General features: G+C 49.6%; 1 protein-coding gene across 3 annotated transcripts in view; it reads right to left on the minus strand.

Annotated features, from left to right (window-relative positions):
* The window catches only part of ABR (ABR activator of RhoGEF and GTPase), a 205,138-nt gene that overhangs the window by 91,770 nt on the left and 97,659 nt on the right, over window positions 1-15,709 (minus strand). For all 3 annotated transcript variants that reach the window (XM_049860017.1, XM_049860016.1, XM_049860019.1), the window contains exon 2: window positions 15,383-15,567. In XM_049860017.1, coding sequence (XP_049715974.1) covers window positions 15,383-15,567 — 185 coding nt within the window. The remainder of the gene's footprint in view (window positions 1-15,382; window positions 15,568-15,709) is intronic.

Raw genomic sequence — 15,709 nt, forward strand, 5'->3', positions numbered from 1 at the left:
AACCTAATAATCCCCCATCTCTCGTCAGCCTCCCAACCTCATCTCCAGCCAGAGATTCCCTCAAAATTTTCCTGATGCTTCCAGCCCACAAAGCTCCCTCTTTTATCTAAGCTCCCACTACGCTGTTGCCAGGACCAGCCAGTGTGAATTTTAGCGACGTCCAGGCTGCCCATCAACAATTGCCTCATGTGTCTATGACTGGCCTCTCTTATGCATCTTTCACATTACCCGTCAGGTGGCAACTTTCTGGTCACAAGGTGAGGAGTCTTATCTGTTGAGGCCATTTGCAAAGGATGGTCAACCATGCACCATCCTGGGCCCACCTGGGCTCAGCACCACCTCAGCTGAGAACCAAGCCCTGCTTCCAAGCTGAGAGGTGGGCGGGGAGAAGGAAGGAGAAGGGTGAACATGAGGTTTCTTACTCCCACCCCACCCCCTAAAAAGGACTGTGGAAGCTCTGAGCTCTAGGTGTGTGGCTCCTGCCATTCTATTAGCAGAGAACCTGCCCTTGTTGGACACAGGCTCCTCCCAGTTACCTAAGGGGAGATACAGGCTGAGGGATTTGAAGTGGGCTCTCTGTGGCCCCAGGACTGAAGGCCCTTGGTCAAGGCCTGTTCCATCAGGGTCTGGTGAACTCTCATCCCACCTACATCCCAAGCGCTCCCTCCAATCCCTGGATTTTTTTCTGTCCCTCCCTAGGCTGGGTTATAAATAGCTGGGGCACATCTGAAGGGCCCTTTCAGCCACAATTCCTCATTTGGTTTGGGTGGATGAGGCTGTTCCCAGGGCTTGGGAACGACTGAGCCTGGCATTCCCCAGGACATGTGTGCCAGCTCAGGGCCCTGCACCAGTGTCTGTCTCCTGCTCTGGCAGGCTCCAAGTCCCTTGCGCGGACTGTCCCCATGGGTAAGACAAGCAGCCAGCATAGAAGATGGACCTAAAAGCACCAGGGCCCCTCCTGTGTCCTTTCTGCCACCCATGGGAGCCTGAGGTACCCTTGAAGTTTCCTAGAGTATCCCCAACTCCACCCTCACCCTCTTAACCAGCACAGTGGGATCAACACCTGCTTCTTCCCTAAAACCCAAAACCCCACAGAAGTTGCTCCCTGGACATCCCAAGGCATCTCTACCCACGCCCTACCCCAGTTGCCTGGAAATTCCATTGAGTAACTAGACACAGAATGCCCCTTCCATTGGGCACACAGACACCACTCAGAGGACCTCGGTCCTCCCAGTGGGGGGGAAGTGACTCACAAGTCCCAAGCGTGCTCCTTCCCTTTCCCTTACAAATGCCCGAGCCAGCTGTGCCCACGCCCTGGACCTGAGCTCCTTCCTCCCTGTTTCCACACTCTGCCTGCTTCAGCCTAGCTCCTGATCCTGCTCTCCAAAAGCCGTGCTCCAAAGGCCCCCTGTTTGCCTTACTCCGAAGCCAAAGGCCTCCCTCCTCTCCTCCTTGGCTTGCAGTCTGGACTTTCTCAAATTTCTCAGCTCCCAGTGACCATGCCGGTGCCACCTCTGACCACTCCTCGTTCTCCTAGGCTAGTCCTTCTTTCTCCTGCCTCCTATAAATCTGGAATCACCCACCCCAGACCCAGGCGTCAGCCCTCTGCTCTCTACCCTTGGAGAACTCATCCCTTCTCAACGTTGGAGCCACCACTTCCTAGGCCAACAATACCCATTCCCATTTCCAGTCCCAGAGTCTTGCTCGGCTCCTGGTTTGACACTTGCAATGTCAGCTGGACCTCTGTACTTGGAAGTACCCTCAATGGCCCCTCAACTCTAACAGATTCAGAACTAAATGACCCTCTTCCTCTCTAAACTAGCTTCCCCTTTTGGCTTCTCCACTTCTCTTGGCAGTGCTGCCATCTTGTCACTCTTCCTTCCCTCAGACCCCACATCCCTTTTACTTAGTCCCTTTGGTTCTTCCTTCCTTTCCTTTCCCAAAGCCACCACCCCAACCAAGGTTTACAGCATCTTACCCCTACCTGACTGCAATAATGATCTTGTCCATCCATCTATCTGTTTGTTCATTCATTTATTCATACCCAGAGATAGCCTTCCGGGTACCGTCTCTGGGCCCAACATTACAGACACACAAATCAGTGAGACATGGCCCTTGCCATCAGAGTGCTTGATCTATGGGAGGTGAAGGCCGTATGAACAAACAAGGTCGTGTTCTTATTTCCCAGGCACTGTGGGGACGGAGGATGGAGGCTCTAACCCCACCTGAGACGAAAAGCTTCATAGGAGAGGTGGCTTCTGAGTAGCATCTTAAAGGATCAGCATAAGTCCAAGAAAGGGGGAACCCACATAAGGGTTTCCAGGCAGAGGGGAGAGCTTGCGCCAAGGGGGGAAGGCCTGAGGGGAAAGCTTTCTTAAGGAACCCTATGAAGCCTGGCTGGAGGACAGAGGAGAAGAGGGCCTGGAGACAAACCTGGAGAAGTAGGCTGGGGCCACACCATGGAAGGTAGGGGCATGGACTCCCCCATGGGTAATGGGGCACTGACTGAGATTTCTGATACTTGCTAAGTTCACACTCTGAAAGCCACTGATGGTTTATTCCCCCTAAACCCAAAGGCTTCCTCTCAGGCTCATTTTCCATCCCCTCCATCCCTTATCCATTCAATCAACAAGTATTTATTAATTGTCCACTGTGCCCAGGGACCATGCTAGCATACAGAATACAGCCACAAGTGGGACACTCTGTCTGGCTTCAGGGAGCTTATGGTCTCAGGCAGACTGACCTTTGTGAGCCAAGGCAATGCCAGGAGAAGGGTAGTGCAGAGGTTGGGAGGGTGTCAGTGCCAGGGGAGGGACAGTGGCAGGGCAAGGGCAGTACTAGGGGGTAGTATTATCTCAGAACTATGGGGACTGAGATATAACTCTTCTGGAAAGGATAACATGAAAATATCTATTTTTATTTTAAGTGTTCATACCCTATGATTCAGCAATTCCACTTTAAGGAATTTTTCAGCAAAAACATTTCTACCAGGGCACAAAGATATAGGTACAAAGATGTTCACTGAATTGATGTTTATACCAGTGAAAGATTAGGAACAGCCCAAATGTCTACCAGAAGAAGACCGGCTAAACGAATTACGGCACATCCATAAAATGAAATACTAAATACAGTCACAAATAGGAACAAAGTAGATCTTTATATACTGATATGTAAGATGTCAAAGGCTCATTAAGTAAAATAACAAAAGCAACTTGAGTAATTGTACAGGATTATGCAGTAATGATAATTTAATGGGGTCCCATTAAAACATATGTAATTTATGCATTAAAAATAAGGAGGAACATACAACCAACTCTTAACATAGGTTCTGTCTGCAGGATGAGACTTAAGGAGACTTTCACTTTTTATATTACATATTTCTGTAAAATCAGAAGTTTTAGTGATGTAATCAATGAAAATAAAGAAGTTAAAAAAAGAAGTATGCCAAGAGACAGAAAGGGCCACATGAACCAGCGACTATATTGTCCTGAGACCAGAAGAACTGGATGGTGCCTGGCTACACTGATGACTGCCCTGACAGGGAACACAAGGGCGAACCCCTGAGGGAGCAGGAGAGCAGTGGGATGCAGACCCCAAATTCTCATAAGACCAGAATTAATGGTCTGACTGAGACTGGAAGGACCCCGGTGGTCATGGCCCCCAGACCTTCTGTTGCCCCAGGACAGGAACCATTCCTGAAGCCAACTCTTCAGACATGGCTTGGACTGGACAATGGGTTGGAGAGGGATGCTGGTAGGGGGTGAGCTTCTTGGATCAGGTGGACACTTGAGACTATGTTGGCATCTCCCACCTGGAGGAGAGATGAGAGGGTGGAGGGGGTTAGAAGCTGGTGAAAAGGACACGAAAAGAGAGAGTGGAGGGAGAGAGCAGGCTGTCTCATTAGGGGGAGAGTAATTGGGAGTGTGTAGCAAGGTGTCTATGGGTTTTTGTGTGAGAGACTGACTTGATTTGTAAACTTTCACTTAAAGCACAATAAAAATTATTTATAAAAAAAAAAAAGTGTGGCAAGTGCTGTGATTGGGAAGTACAGTAAACTCTGGGAGACACAAGGTGGATGTATCTGAACCAGCCAGGAGAGTCACGAAGGCTCTCTTGAGGAGGTAACATTAAAATAATCTAAGACCAAGTACCCAGCTACCATTGTTGAACAATTTGATCAAAGATTCTATAGAAGAACCATGATCAAAATGGGGGCAAATGTAGTACAGAATTTCAAAAATTCCCATGGAATCCAGACTTCCTGGAGCTATTGAGGCTGGATGACACCCTCCTAAACTATGGCCCTATGATAATCTTTAAACCGAAACCATTCCTGAAGTCATCATTAGACCAAACAATACACAAACCAAACCAAACCCAGTGCCGTCGAGTTGATTCCGACTCATAGTGACCCTATAGGACAGAGTAGAACTGTCCCATAGTTTCCAAGGAGCGCCTGGCGGATTCAAACTGCCGACCCCTTGATTAGCAGCCGTAGCACTTAACCACTATGCCACCAGAGTTTCCAGACCAAACAATAGTTTAGATTAATTAAAAAAGGATGTCTGCCTTAAGCATTGTGTTCTTTTAAAGAATTATTTATATGGGATAAACTGACAAAAGCAACTCAAAAGATTAGATGAGAAGCTTAGGGGGCAGTGAGTTTATCTTAATGGTGATAGAATAATTTGAAAAAGATAATGAGAAGAGTTGCACAACTTGAAGGACCTAGTCAATGTCACTGAATTGTACATGTAAAAATTGTTGAACTGGTTTATGTTTTGCTGTGTATATTTTCACCAAACAAATGAAAGACCTAAAAATGAATAGGTGTCAGCTACGCCAGTGGGGGTTGGAGACAGAAAGGGAGAAAGCTGAGTGAGGCACAATGAAATGAGTTCAGTCTGGCCGGAGGGCAGAGAGTGTTCATTCATTCATTCAACCAATATTTACTGAGTACCTACTATATACCAGGCACAGTTCTAGGCACTGGGGACTGCAATGAACAAAAGTTTCATTACAAAACTGACAAAAATCTCTCCCTTATGGAACTCACATTCTAGTCTAAAAAAAAAAAAACCCAAACCCATTGCCATTGAGTCAGTTCTGACTCACAGTGACCCTAAAGGACAGAGTAGAACTGCTCCATAGGGTTTTCAAGGAGCACCTGGTGGATTCAAACTGCTGACCTTTTGGTTAGCAGCTGTAGCACTTACCCAGTACACCACCAGGGATTCTATATTCTAGTTAGAGGGTTGGTAATAAGATAGACATCAAGGGGTCAGGTCTGGCAGGGCCTTAAAAGTTATGCTAAGGGTTGGATTTTACTATCAGGGCAAAGGAAAGCATTGTAGGGTTTTAAGCAGGGAGTGACATGACTATCTTCAATGCACCCTCCCACTGACATCAGATTACTCTTTCTAAAAGATTGCTCACTCTGTGCCTTGCGGGAAGCCACCAAGTCAGCCCAAACAAGGACTGTGGGGCCCTTGCTGATGACTCAACCCATCAAACTGTCGACAACTTTATAACATAACAACCTCTGCTTCTCACTGTTCCAGAAAGGGCCAGGCACATTCTTACCTTCAGGCCTTTGCCAGTGCAGTTTCCTCAGCTTGAAGCCCTTTCTCCCTCCTCTCTGCCTGTCCCACTTCAGGAGGATTTTGGGGGAGCTCAGGACATACTGGGCCAATGAGGACTGAGCCCACAGGTTGGGCCAGGGCAGCGGCGCCACTACAGCCCAGTCACAGATGAAATCAGATCCCTCATCTTCCCTGATAACCCCGCTCCCCCTCTGGCTTCCCTCCCGTTATAGAAGTCAGTCAAAAATCATATATTGAGTTCAATTACATAAAGCAAATGTTGGGTATGAGCTGGTACATGATAGTGATTGTATGGTAAAACAAACAACCAGAAACACCACCCTCCCCCTCTGGATTCTGGATTGGAATCCTAGTTCTGGCTCTCGCCAGCTGTGTGACCTTGGCCAAGTGATTTATGCTCCCCGTGCCTCAGTTTCCTCACCTGTACAGTGAGGCTAATTCTAGCACCAATCCTAGGGTTGCTATGAGGACTAAATGAGTTAGGATATGTAGGGCAGTGCCTGGCACGTGTTAAGTCTTCAGTAAAAACCAGTTGCCATCAAGTTGATTCTGACTCATGGTGACCTCATGTGTGTCAGAGTAGAACTGTGCTCCATAGGGTTTTCAAGAGCTGTAGATTTGGGTAGATTTGAAATGCCAGCCTTTTGGTTAGTAACCTAGATCTCAACCATTTGCGTCATGCAGGGACTTAAGCCCTTGGTAAAAACAAAAACAAATCCATTGTCATTGTGTTGACTCTGACTCGTGGCAACCCCATGTGTTAGAGCAGAACTGAGGCCCACAAGGTTTTCTCAGCTGTAATCTTTACAGAAACGATTGCCAGGCCTTTCTTCCATGGCACTGTGGATGGATTCAAACCACCAGCCTTTTGGTTAGTAACGGAGCGCAAACTGTTTCCGTCACCCAGGGACCTAAGCCCTCAGTATGCACCGGTTACTTCTCCTCTTCTTTGGCTGTGCAGTGTAGGGTGGCCCAGAGGGGAGCCCTAGCCCACTCCAGCCTGACCTTGCACTTCTTCCAATAAACCCAGTGCCCTGGCCACACCAGAACATTCACCTTCTCTCAAACCTGCCAGGGCTTTCCCATGTCTTGGTACTTGCACAGCCCCCTTTACCCAGAATGTCCTTCCTGACCTGTGCCAGAACGGAATGCTACCCTCTCTCTGAGACTCTACCATTTCCCTACCCCTCCCTGATTCCAGCCCCCAGGTCACATGACACCCCCCCTTGGTCCAGTGTACATCTCTCAAGACCATTGTTACTGATGGCATTGAAAGAAAAGAAATGGATTGTACGGGGCGGGGTGTGGGGGGGAGCAACACCTTGTTCATATTAACTTCGCATAGCACCCAGATCAACAGCTTGTAAAAAGTGGGTGCTCAGAAAACAGTGAGTGGGAATGGCCCGAGAAGGCTGACATGGCAAGGTGAGGGGTCTCCAAGGGAAGCTAAATCAAAGGGTTCAGGTTAGATGGATGGTTCCCATGGCTCCTGTGAAACCTGGTTTTATGATGTAGGGTCCTAGGGCAAAGGGACACAGTCACCCAGTCCTACCAATGAAGGAACTGCCTCTCCAATTTTAACCACCAGCCTCTGCGAGTCCTTCCAAGAACAGGAAGCTCATTACCTGACTCACTGCCACACAGTCCTAATGACTGAAATAGCCTTCTTAATATTTACTCAAAGGTTACCTCACGGTAACTCCATTCTCATCCTGTCCTCCAGGACAACATAAAAGAGCCTTTCTTTCCTTTTCCTTGGTTAACGCTTTCACAACATTCAAAATGCAAAGAGTAAAGGTCCCTTGGTGGCATAAACGGTTTGCACTCAACTGGTAACCAAAAGGTTGGGAGTTCGAACTCACCCTGCAGCACTGTGGAAGAGACAGGCCTGGCGATCTGCTCCCGTAAAGATTATAGCCAAGAAAACCCGGTATAGTTCTTCTACTCTGTCACACATGGGGTCTCCACAGTCACAAATCAACAGCAAAAACAAAGCCAGCAACAAAATGCAGAGTATAAAAGGCACCCAGGAAGCAGCCACCCTCCCTGGAAGCCTGTTGTCTTGCTAGGACTTGGATCCTTCTGAATATAACCAGCTTTCACAGGAACGGTACACCAACCTGAACCTCTTGATTAATTTTCCCTGAGAACCTCTGGCCTTGTCCTGTCAGCCTCCCGGGCCCACTTATACACACTAAGCGTTCTCAGACCACCCACTTCTTACCACTTAGTGGGTGTCAAAGGAAGTTATTGGGTGATGCTAACAGTCAATCTACTCAGCTGTTAACTGAAAGGTCGGAGGTTCAAGTCTACCCAGAAGAAAAGCCTGATAAGCTACTGAAAAATCAGCCATTGGAAATCCTGTGGAGTACAGTCTATTCTGACACACATGGGTCACCATGAGTCAGAGTGGATTCCATCATGACTAGAAATGTCAAATATCCCCTAGGGACAAAAATCCTTCCACACCTGCACTGAGAATCACTATTCTAGACTCCTCTTTCTTCTAGTCTCCCTCTGGACCAGTGGTTCTCACTGGGGTGATTTTGCCCCCCCGCCAGGAGACATTTGGCAACGTCTGGGGACATTTTTGGTTGTCACAGCTGGGGTAGAGAGACGAGGGGGGATGCTGGTAAACATCCTACAATGCATGGAATAGCCCCACACCACAAATAACTGTCTGGCCCAAAATTGTCAACAGGGCCCAGGTAGAGAAGCCCTGCTCTAAACATACTCAGAGGCAGAAACGAGGCTCTAAGGAGGGGAGGAAGGGTGAGCGTTTACTAGCTCGGGACACAGAGGGCTTAACACCATTTTATCTGTATTTCCTGCCATTTCCCTCCTTCCTCAGCCCCATAAACCCCTGCAAGTGGGTCAGTACCCAGCAAGGTAGGCTCAGGACTTTAAGGGGAAACCCTCATGTCAAAGGGTAGGGGTAGGCACACGGCAAAATGGGAAATGGCCCAAAGCAAGTCTAAACCTCTTTCTCAGCAATAGCTTCTCCTCTTTGTGCCTCTCTTCCTCCTAAACACCCCCCAGTGTCGGCCCTCAGGAGCTGCCTTCACCCGTCAGGAATGGTGTCACCCAGTGACGTAACTCATGGTGTCACACACCTTATCCCATGGGCCTCCTCCCGTACCAGGCCATATAGAATCCTTAGTAATGTTTTTTGTATTAACGTTACTGGTGAATTGTAATTCCTGTATAACACTGAATGTAGAAAACAAGAAGAAAAGGTAAAACGTAAATCTATTGGATATGTTAGTTTTAGCAAATGTAAATTTTAATATGTCACTATTTTTTAAACCATAATTCAAACTTAAACCCCGAAAATTTCATTAAAATCAAATATATATTTGTAAGACGGTGATGTTTTTAAAGAAAATTTTTAAGACTAAAATTTTTTAAAAATTAAGATTTAAGTTATATTTCTAAATGGGTATCAAAAGAAACCTAACATTTCCCCCACTTCATGTTTTAAACTGTCAATTTCTCTAGTTATCAAAGTTGTATAATCAGTAATTGTTAGACATGTAAGTTTATTATCAATTTTAATCGTAGAATATGTGATAAATAGTTTTAGTTGCTTAAATATAACATTTCTTAGATTACACGAACACTAACAACAAAATTGTTCTGTAAAATCCACACTGAATTGCAACGTTATTAGTAACTGTGCGGAAGCCTTTTTTTATTTTTCTCCTTTTCCTTTAATTACTACTTCGTTCTCTAAAAAAGTTATTGATATAGGTTCACAAATACTAATTACCACCATGTTGTAGCTAAAACACCAGAAAATTTGACAAAATCAGTGATTATAAAACTGCCAGCAGCAAAGAAACAGCGCGCACAGAGGAAAGCACGTGATTTGAAGCGCCATTGTAATTGGATAATACAGACAGTTCTGACCGGAGCACCTTAGAAGGCTCAAAAAGTAAATCAGGATAGAGCTTGGGCCTTGTAGGTGTACTGACCAGTGTAAGCTGGGCTTATAAAAAAATGTTTTTTGTTGTTGTGACTACAGGGATATTTTCATACAAAATAATAAATTTCTGGTGAAATGCTGCACAAAAATTATATACGCAGTCATTTTGGTGTCCCCCCACCCGTGTCACCTGGTGCAGCCTTCGCACCCCTAGTGACACCACTGATTCACACCATTTACAGCTTAGGGGACTGAGGCTCAACAGGTTGCCCAAAGAGTAAAGGAAGGACGCTAAGGCTCATGTTCTAGAGAGAGAGCAAAAGTAGCAGTTACAAGTTCCCCGCCTACGAGCTGTGTGGCCTTAGGTGAGTTAAGTCATTTTCTCTGCACCTCAGTTTCCACATCTGTAAAATGGGAGCAATAATGTTGCCTGTCTCACAGGGTGGTGGTGAGAACTACATGAGTTAATATTTACGAAGTGCAGTAACAGTGACTGGCACTTAGTAAGCACTATGAAAGTGTTTCTATTCTTTCTCCCCTTCTTTCTGCCATGTAGGCAGGAGGTTGAAGGCTCTGTGTGGCCCTCCAGATGGAAGTGACTAGCTGGGAGGAAAGTCAACAAGGGCATCACCTAGGTGAAGGAAAACTCTGGCCTCACTAGCACCCACTAGTGGAGAAACTAGGTGCAGATGAAGGAAAACAGTCCATGGGGCCTGTAGATAGATGCTCTTGGCTGCCCTTCTGTACCCTGGGAGAGCCCAAAGCCCAGGGGCCGCACAGCTCTGTCCACAAGCGGTTCACTTCTGCCTGGCATGCAGGCAGGGTGAGGACACTCATAGTGGCTTTCACAGCACGTGTTTTGGGGGCAAGGCAACACCTGATGGTGTGATTATTTGGGTTAGCTGGCCTCCTGGCCCCCTCCTCAAAGACTCCAGGGCCTGGAGGATCGAGATTGGGTCTGGTTCTGCTCACGATCATATCCATAGTGCCTGGGACCTGTAGGAGAGCAATTCACCTTTATTGAATCCACGTTACTTTGTGAGTAGCCTTATTGGCAGATGTGAAATACATTAATGGACTATGACCCCAGCACACTAGCAGGGAGAAGGAGGCTCCCAGACAGGAGGTGAGAGCAACAAGGGAAGAGCCAGGTCGACCAGGTGCAGGTAATCAGGGCAGACAGTATGGAGGGGTGAGAGCAAGTGCCCAGTCAGGTGTGAAAGCAGGGCCTGGACCAGGCCAGCAGAGGGGATGCCGAGGGCCTGCTATGGAGGGAACTGAGGGCCACAACCAAGGCACTAAGTCTGGTGGGGGCTAGGGGTGTGGGGAGGGATGGCAAAAACCACTGGGCTGAGGTCTTGGCTCCACTGCTTACCTACTTCCCAACTGGGATAAGCCAAGGAGCCACCCTGAGCCTTTAGTTCCCTCATCCGTACAATGGGAGTATTCCCTTGTGGTTGCAGGGGTTAAGTAGCAACGAAGCCTGTGGGCTCTGGCACAGCACCTGGCACCGAGGAGGAGCCAGGTAGTCTGCTTCCCTTTGTACCAAGAACCAAGGATCCAGAAAGGGGAGAGATGAAGAGCAAGGCTGCTGTGACCAGGAGGCTGGCAGCAAGGAAGAGCATAATACCAGCGGCCCTGGAAGCTCCTGAGAGGCATAAGGACCACAGGCAGCCATTCACCCACTTCACCCAGGTCCCACATGCAGTGTGAAGGGATGAGCCACAATCGCAGAAGCTCCTGGCTCCCCACGTGGCCCCTCCATTGCCCAGAAGCAACATCTTTGCTTTGCAACCCCAAGCCCAAGCCTTCAGGCCTGATCCCTGTTATCCTCAATGTGTATCGACTTCACAGTGTACAAAGTGCTCCGCCTAACACGGAAACCCTGGTGGCATTTTGGTTAAGAGCTAACCAAAGGGTTGGCAGTTCGAATCCACCAGGCGCTCCTTGGAAACCCTATGGGGCAGTTCTACTCTGTCTTATAGGGTTGCTATGAGTCAGAATCGACTCGATGGCAGCAGGTTTTGGTTTTTTCTGCCTAACACCACCATCTCATGGAAGACACACAACAGCTGTGTAAGGTCAGGAACGAAGAATTCTCAGTGTCTTCACTTTACACATGAGCAAACTGGAGCTCATAGAGGGTGAGTGACATCCCTCAGGTCACATAGCTAGAAAGTGGTAAAGCTGGGACAAAACCCAGATCTTCCTCTTTACTTCGGGGCCCCTTTTTACTGCTCTCCTGGGAGGGGAGATGGAGAAGTCTATGGCCTGTGGAGAGCAGACTTTTCCCCAAGACCATAGTCCTGGCTGAGAAAACTGTGCCCCCCACCTGCCAGCTGAGATCAAGAGTCCCAACCCTTCCTTCCCAGGGTGACACCAGGGACACTCAGTTGAATTCAGTCACAGAAGTCAGTGGCCCTGGCCCTGCCAGAGCAACCTGCTCAGCCTGGGCTTGGGGACAGTGAGGGGTGTGTGGGGTGGAGGCTTATAGCACCTTGCCTCCCTGAGCTGCATACCTCTGGGGCACAAACTGGGACAAGAGCAGCAGGACAAGGCTGTAGAGGGACATGCTGAGAGTGAGGAGCATGTGTCCCAGCCAAAACCACAAGTCTCAGCTTCATCTGGGGCTGATACTATTATAGGGCCAACCCAACCCCAGAACAGAGGTTGCAGAAGTAGCAGGTTCTTTCATTACCTGCGAATGCCGATTAGACTGGGTCCTTGCAATGCTCTGTGCCCCCACCCCTTTAAATGCAAATGAGAAAAGTCTTGTGGGCCTCAGTCACCAAGGACCAGCACCCACAGGGAGCCCGGCCCTGCACTACAGGTCTCGCTTGAGCTCCCCCAGTCCATCCTCCATCAGGGCTGTTGTTGTTAGCCGTTGTCGAGTTGGTCCCAACTCATGGCAACCCACGCACGACAGAACAAAACGCAGCCCATTACCGCGCCATTTCCATGATCCGCGGCTGGTTAGATCATTGTGATCCATAGGGTTTTCACTGGCTGATTTTCAGTAGTAGATTGCCAGGCCTTTCTTCCTAGTCCCTTAGTCTGGAAGCGCCACTGAAACCTATTCAGCATCATAGCAACATGCTATGATGGTGGTGGCTGCACTGGCCAGGAATCAAAACCTGGATCTCCTGACTCGGGGGTAAGACTTCCACCACTGATTCACTAACTCTCCTTCAGGATAGTTAGTTCTACTTAGAGCCGAAGAAACTAAGGCTCAGGAGGGCTATGACACTCCTCCAATGTCTCACAGCTAGAAAGTGGTAACTTCGTCATTCTCTGGGTTGCTGGGAGGGTAAGACCAAACCTTAGACTTCTAGGCAGCAGTTGGCTGCAAATCTGGGTGTGGAAGGCCCAGCTGCCAGGCCATACCAGAGGCCGGATATCTAAATACCTAGAACAATCGTCTGATTTGATCCAAAAACCCCTATGTTCCCAAGGTCTCAACAGGAAGCCTGGCAAGGGTGGAGTCCTGCCTGGCCAGACGAGCAGAGCCAAGTAGCAGAAACCTTGGCCTTTTTAAGCAAAATAGCCCCCAAGCACTCATCTGTTAACTCTCTCCAGGCACCCCAGATGTAAATAGCAATACCTGCAGAGCCCACTAGATGGGGCCAGTGGTACAGCAGAAAGGGCAGAAATGCCACTTCAGGAGGGAAGGCGGAGCAGCAGGGGAGAAATGGGCTGGAATCTTCTCTAGGATCCCAGGCTGGATAAGTGTTCCCCACCCCCAGTTCCTGCGTGGCTTCCAGTCAACAGTATAAAAGTGAATTCTGGAGCCCCCAAGCTCTCTGGGAGCCTGCTTCTGTCCTTAGTAGGTTAAGTTACTCTGTAGCATCTCTAGATTTCAAAGTCCTTAAACAAGTTCCTCTCTCATGAGCCACAGAGCGAAGCCACTGCCCCAAAGGCCCGAAACTCCAGGTCCGTTTCTGCTATGCCTGCAGCCTGCTCCACTGGAGAAAGCTCCGGACGGAACCTGTCAACAGGGAATCTAAATTGATAGACAAGCGTCCCAGCAAGGTGGCCAGGTGATGAGGAATGCCTGGCCCAAAGGAAATGGGGACAGGAGGCAAGGAGGAAGGCAGAGCGAGGAGAAGGAAATGGCAAAGACCTTTGTCTCTCCAGCAAGCCACTGCATTTGGCCACACGTTCTCAACTCTCAGCCAGCCTTCCTGGCCCCGCGTTGGATTCTGCCGCAAATCTTTCCATACCTACTCACAATGGGGTGACAGCTGAGTCCTCAAGGGGCCCTTTGAGCCCTGCTGTGGCTGAGACCTAAGGTCAGAGATGGAAGCAGGAGTTTTCTCCTTGTTTTCCCTAGGTTGGCTTCAGTTCAGGTTCAGGAACAAAACCCATCCCTGCATGTCCAAGATCGCTGTCTCTAACCTGCCACCCTTCTTAGGATGACAAGGGCAACCCCCAAAATGCTGGCCGTGGGGGGCCTGAACCTGACCAACACCCTCGCCATCCCCTCTACCTCCCACCTACCCCCCACCATCCCTTTCCAAACTTGCACTGCCTGGCAGCTGCTCTGCCTCGACCTCTGTTGCCATGGCAACACTGTGGCTTCCCCCAAGTGGGAAGCCGGTTGCCAAGGCCCTTGTTGCCAAAGACTATAACAGCCATCATCCACCACCCCAGTGTGTGAAGAGGGGGTGAGAGCTCTGTGAGGGGTGGAGGGTAGGCAATGAGGCTGGGGAGGGAAGGAAGCAGGGGGGTCAGAAATGGTGGGGTCCAGGAAGGCTCCAAGCTGGAATGGGGAGGTGCTAGGTCCCTGCAGGAGAGGAAAAGCATCTCACAGCATCTCAGGGACAGCTCCTCTGGGGGTCTTGGAGAGAAGAAAGAGGACCCCACAAAACATACCTGGGCAAGCCCTCTATCAAGCAGGACTGGGTGCTCCAAGTCCCCTGCCCCAGTACACACACCCTCAAGAAGGAAAAGCTTTGGTTCTTCTTCCCAAGTACAGAAAAACAGCCCCCAGGAATCTCTCCGTCTTGCTTGCTCCTGAGTCTCAGACATGCACGCACACCCAAGCTAGGCCCAGACAGAGCCAGGCCCCACTGCCAGGAACCAGCATTAATTACAAGGGTTGTAAACCCTCTGTATGTTCCAATCCCTTGGCCTGTCTCAGAGCACATACTTAATAAACCAAAAAAACCAAACCCAGTGCCATCATGTCAATTCTGACTCATAGCGACCCTATACTTAATAAAAAATACTTAATAGTCCTTGTCAAATGCATCTCTGTGGAGCAGGGCTCCCATTTCTGCAGACAAGAGAGGTGGGTACTATCAGGGCTAAGTCCCCTCCAGAGGCAGCAGAGCGGGGCTGAGCCAGACCCTCAGTCCTCAGGGATGCTACAGAGCTGCTCATTCCACCTGCAGGCAGCACAAGGCCAGCCTAGGCTTCTCGGGGGCCAGCACTAGACAGTAACAGCCCACATATCCCAATGCAGTCACTGCCCAGCCCGGGCACCAGAGGGAAGAACCTGGTCCCTGCCGAGCACCCGCATCCTGCTGAGAAGAGGTATTGAAGGGAAGAGCCGAGAGAGAAGGTAAGGGCATCCAGGAGGCATGGGGAGCAGATGGGTGGAGAGGAGGGAGAGATGGTGCAGGGGCAGAGTGAGCAGCAGGAGGCAGAAGAGGGGAGCCTGAGCCCCTAAGCCTGCCAGGAGCCCAGGACTGGGATGAGACGCACCAAGAGCAGCCAGGTCCCAATTTCCCCAGGTACGTTCCCTCCCACACAGCTTCCCAAATAGGCTGGCACCCAATACCTATGTTACTTTACCCACCTTCCAACGACGTCCCCTTGCCCCAAGCCCAGAAGGCATAACAGGTGTACCTACCCCAGGTGCCAGCCCCTCAGGTGGGGTGGGGGAGATGCTGTCCCCGACGCTCTGGCTGCGGGCGCTGAGCTGGGGCGACATGGTGGGCGACTCGTCGATGTACGGCATGGTCTCTGAGCCCTCTGGGGGCCCCTTCTGCTCCTCATTCCCCTCTCCGTCGTAGTCCTCTGCCCCGTAGCTGAAGTCTGAGACAAGGAACAAGAAAGGCCACTGAGAATCCTCCACGAGGGCTGCCAGGGACTGGTAGCGCAGTGGGCGCCGGCGGCGGCCCCCGGCTGCCATGGCCCTGGCCGCAGCATCCACAGCCGGCCCAGGCAGGAGCTACAC

Source organism: Elephas maximus, chromosome 19 (assembly GCF_024166365.1).
Source record: "Elephas maximus indicus isolate mEleMax1 chromosome 19, mEleMax1 primary haplotype, whole genome shotgun sequence".
Classification (NCBI taxonomy): domain Eukaryota; kingdom Metazoa; phylum Chordata; class Mammalia; order Proboscidea; family Elephantidae; genus Elephas; species Elephas maximus.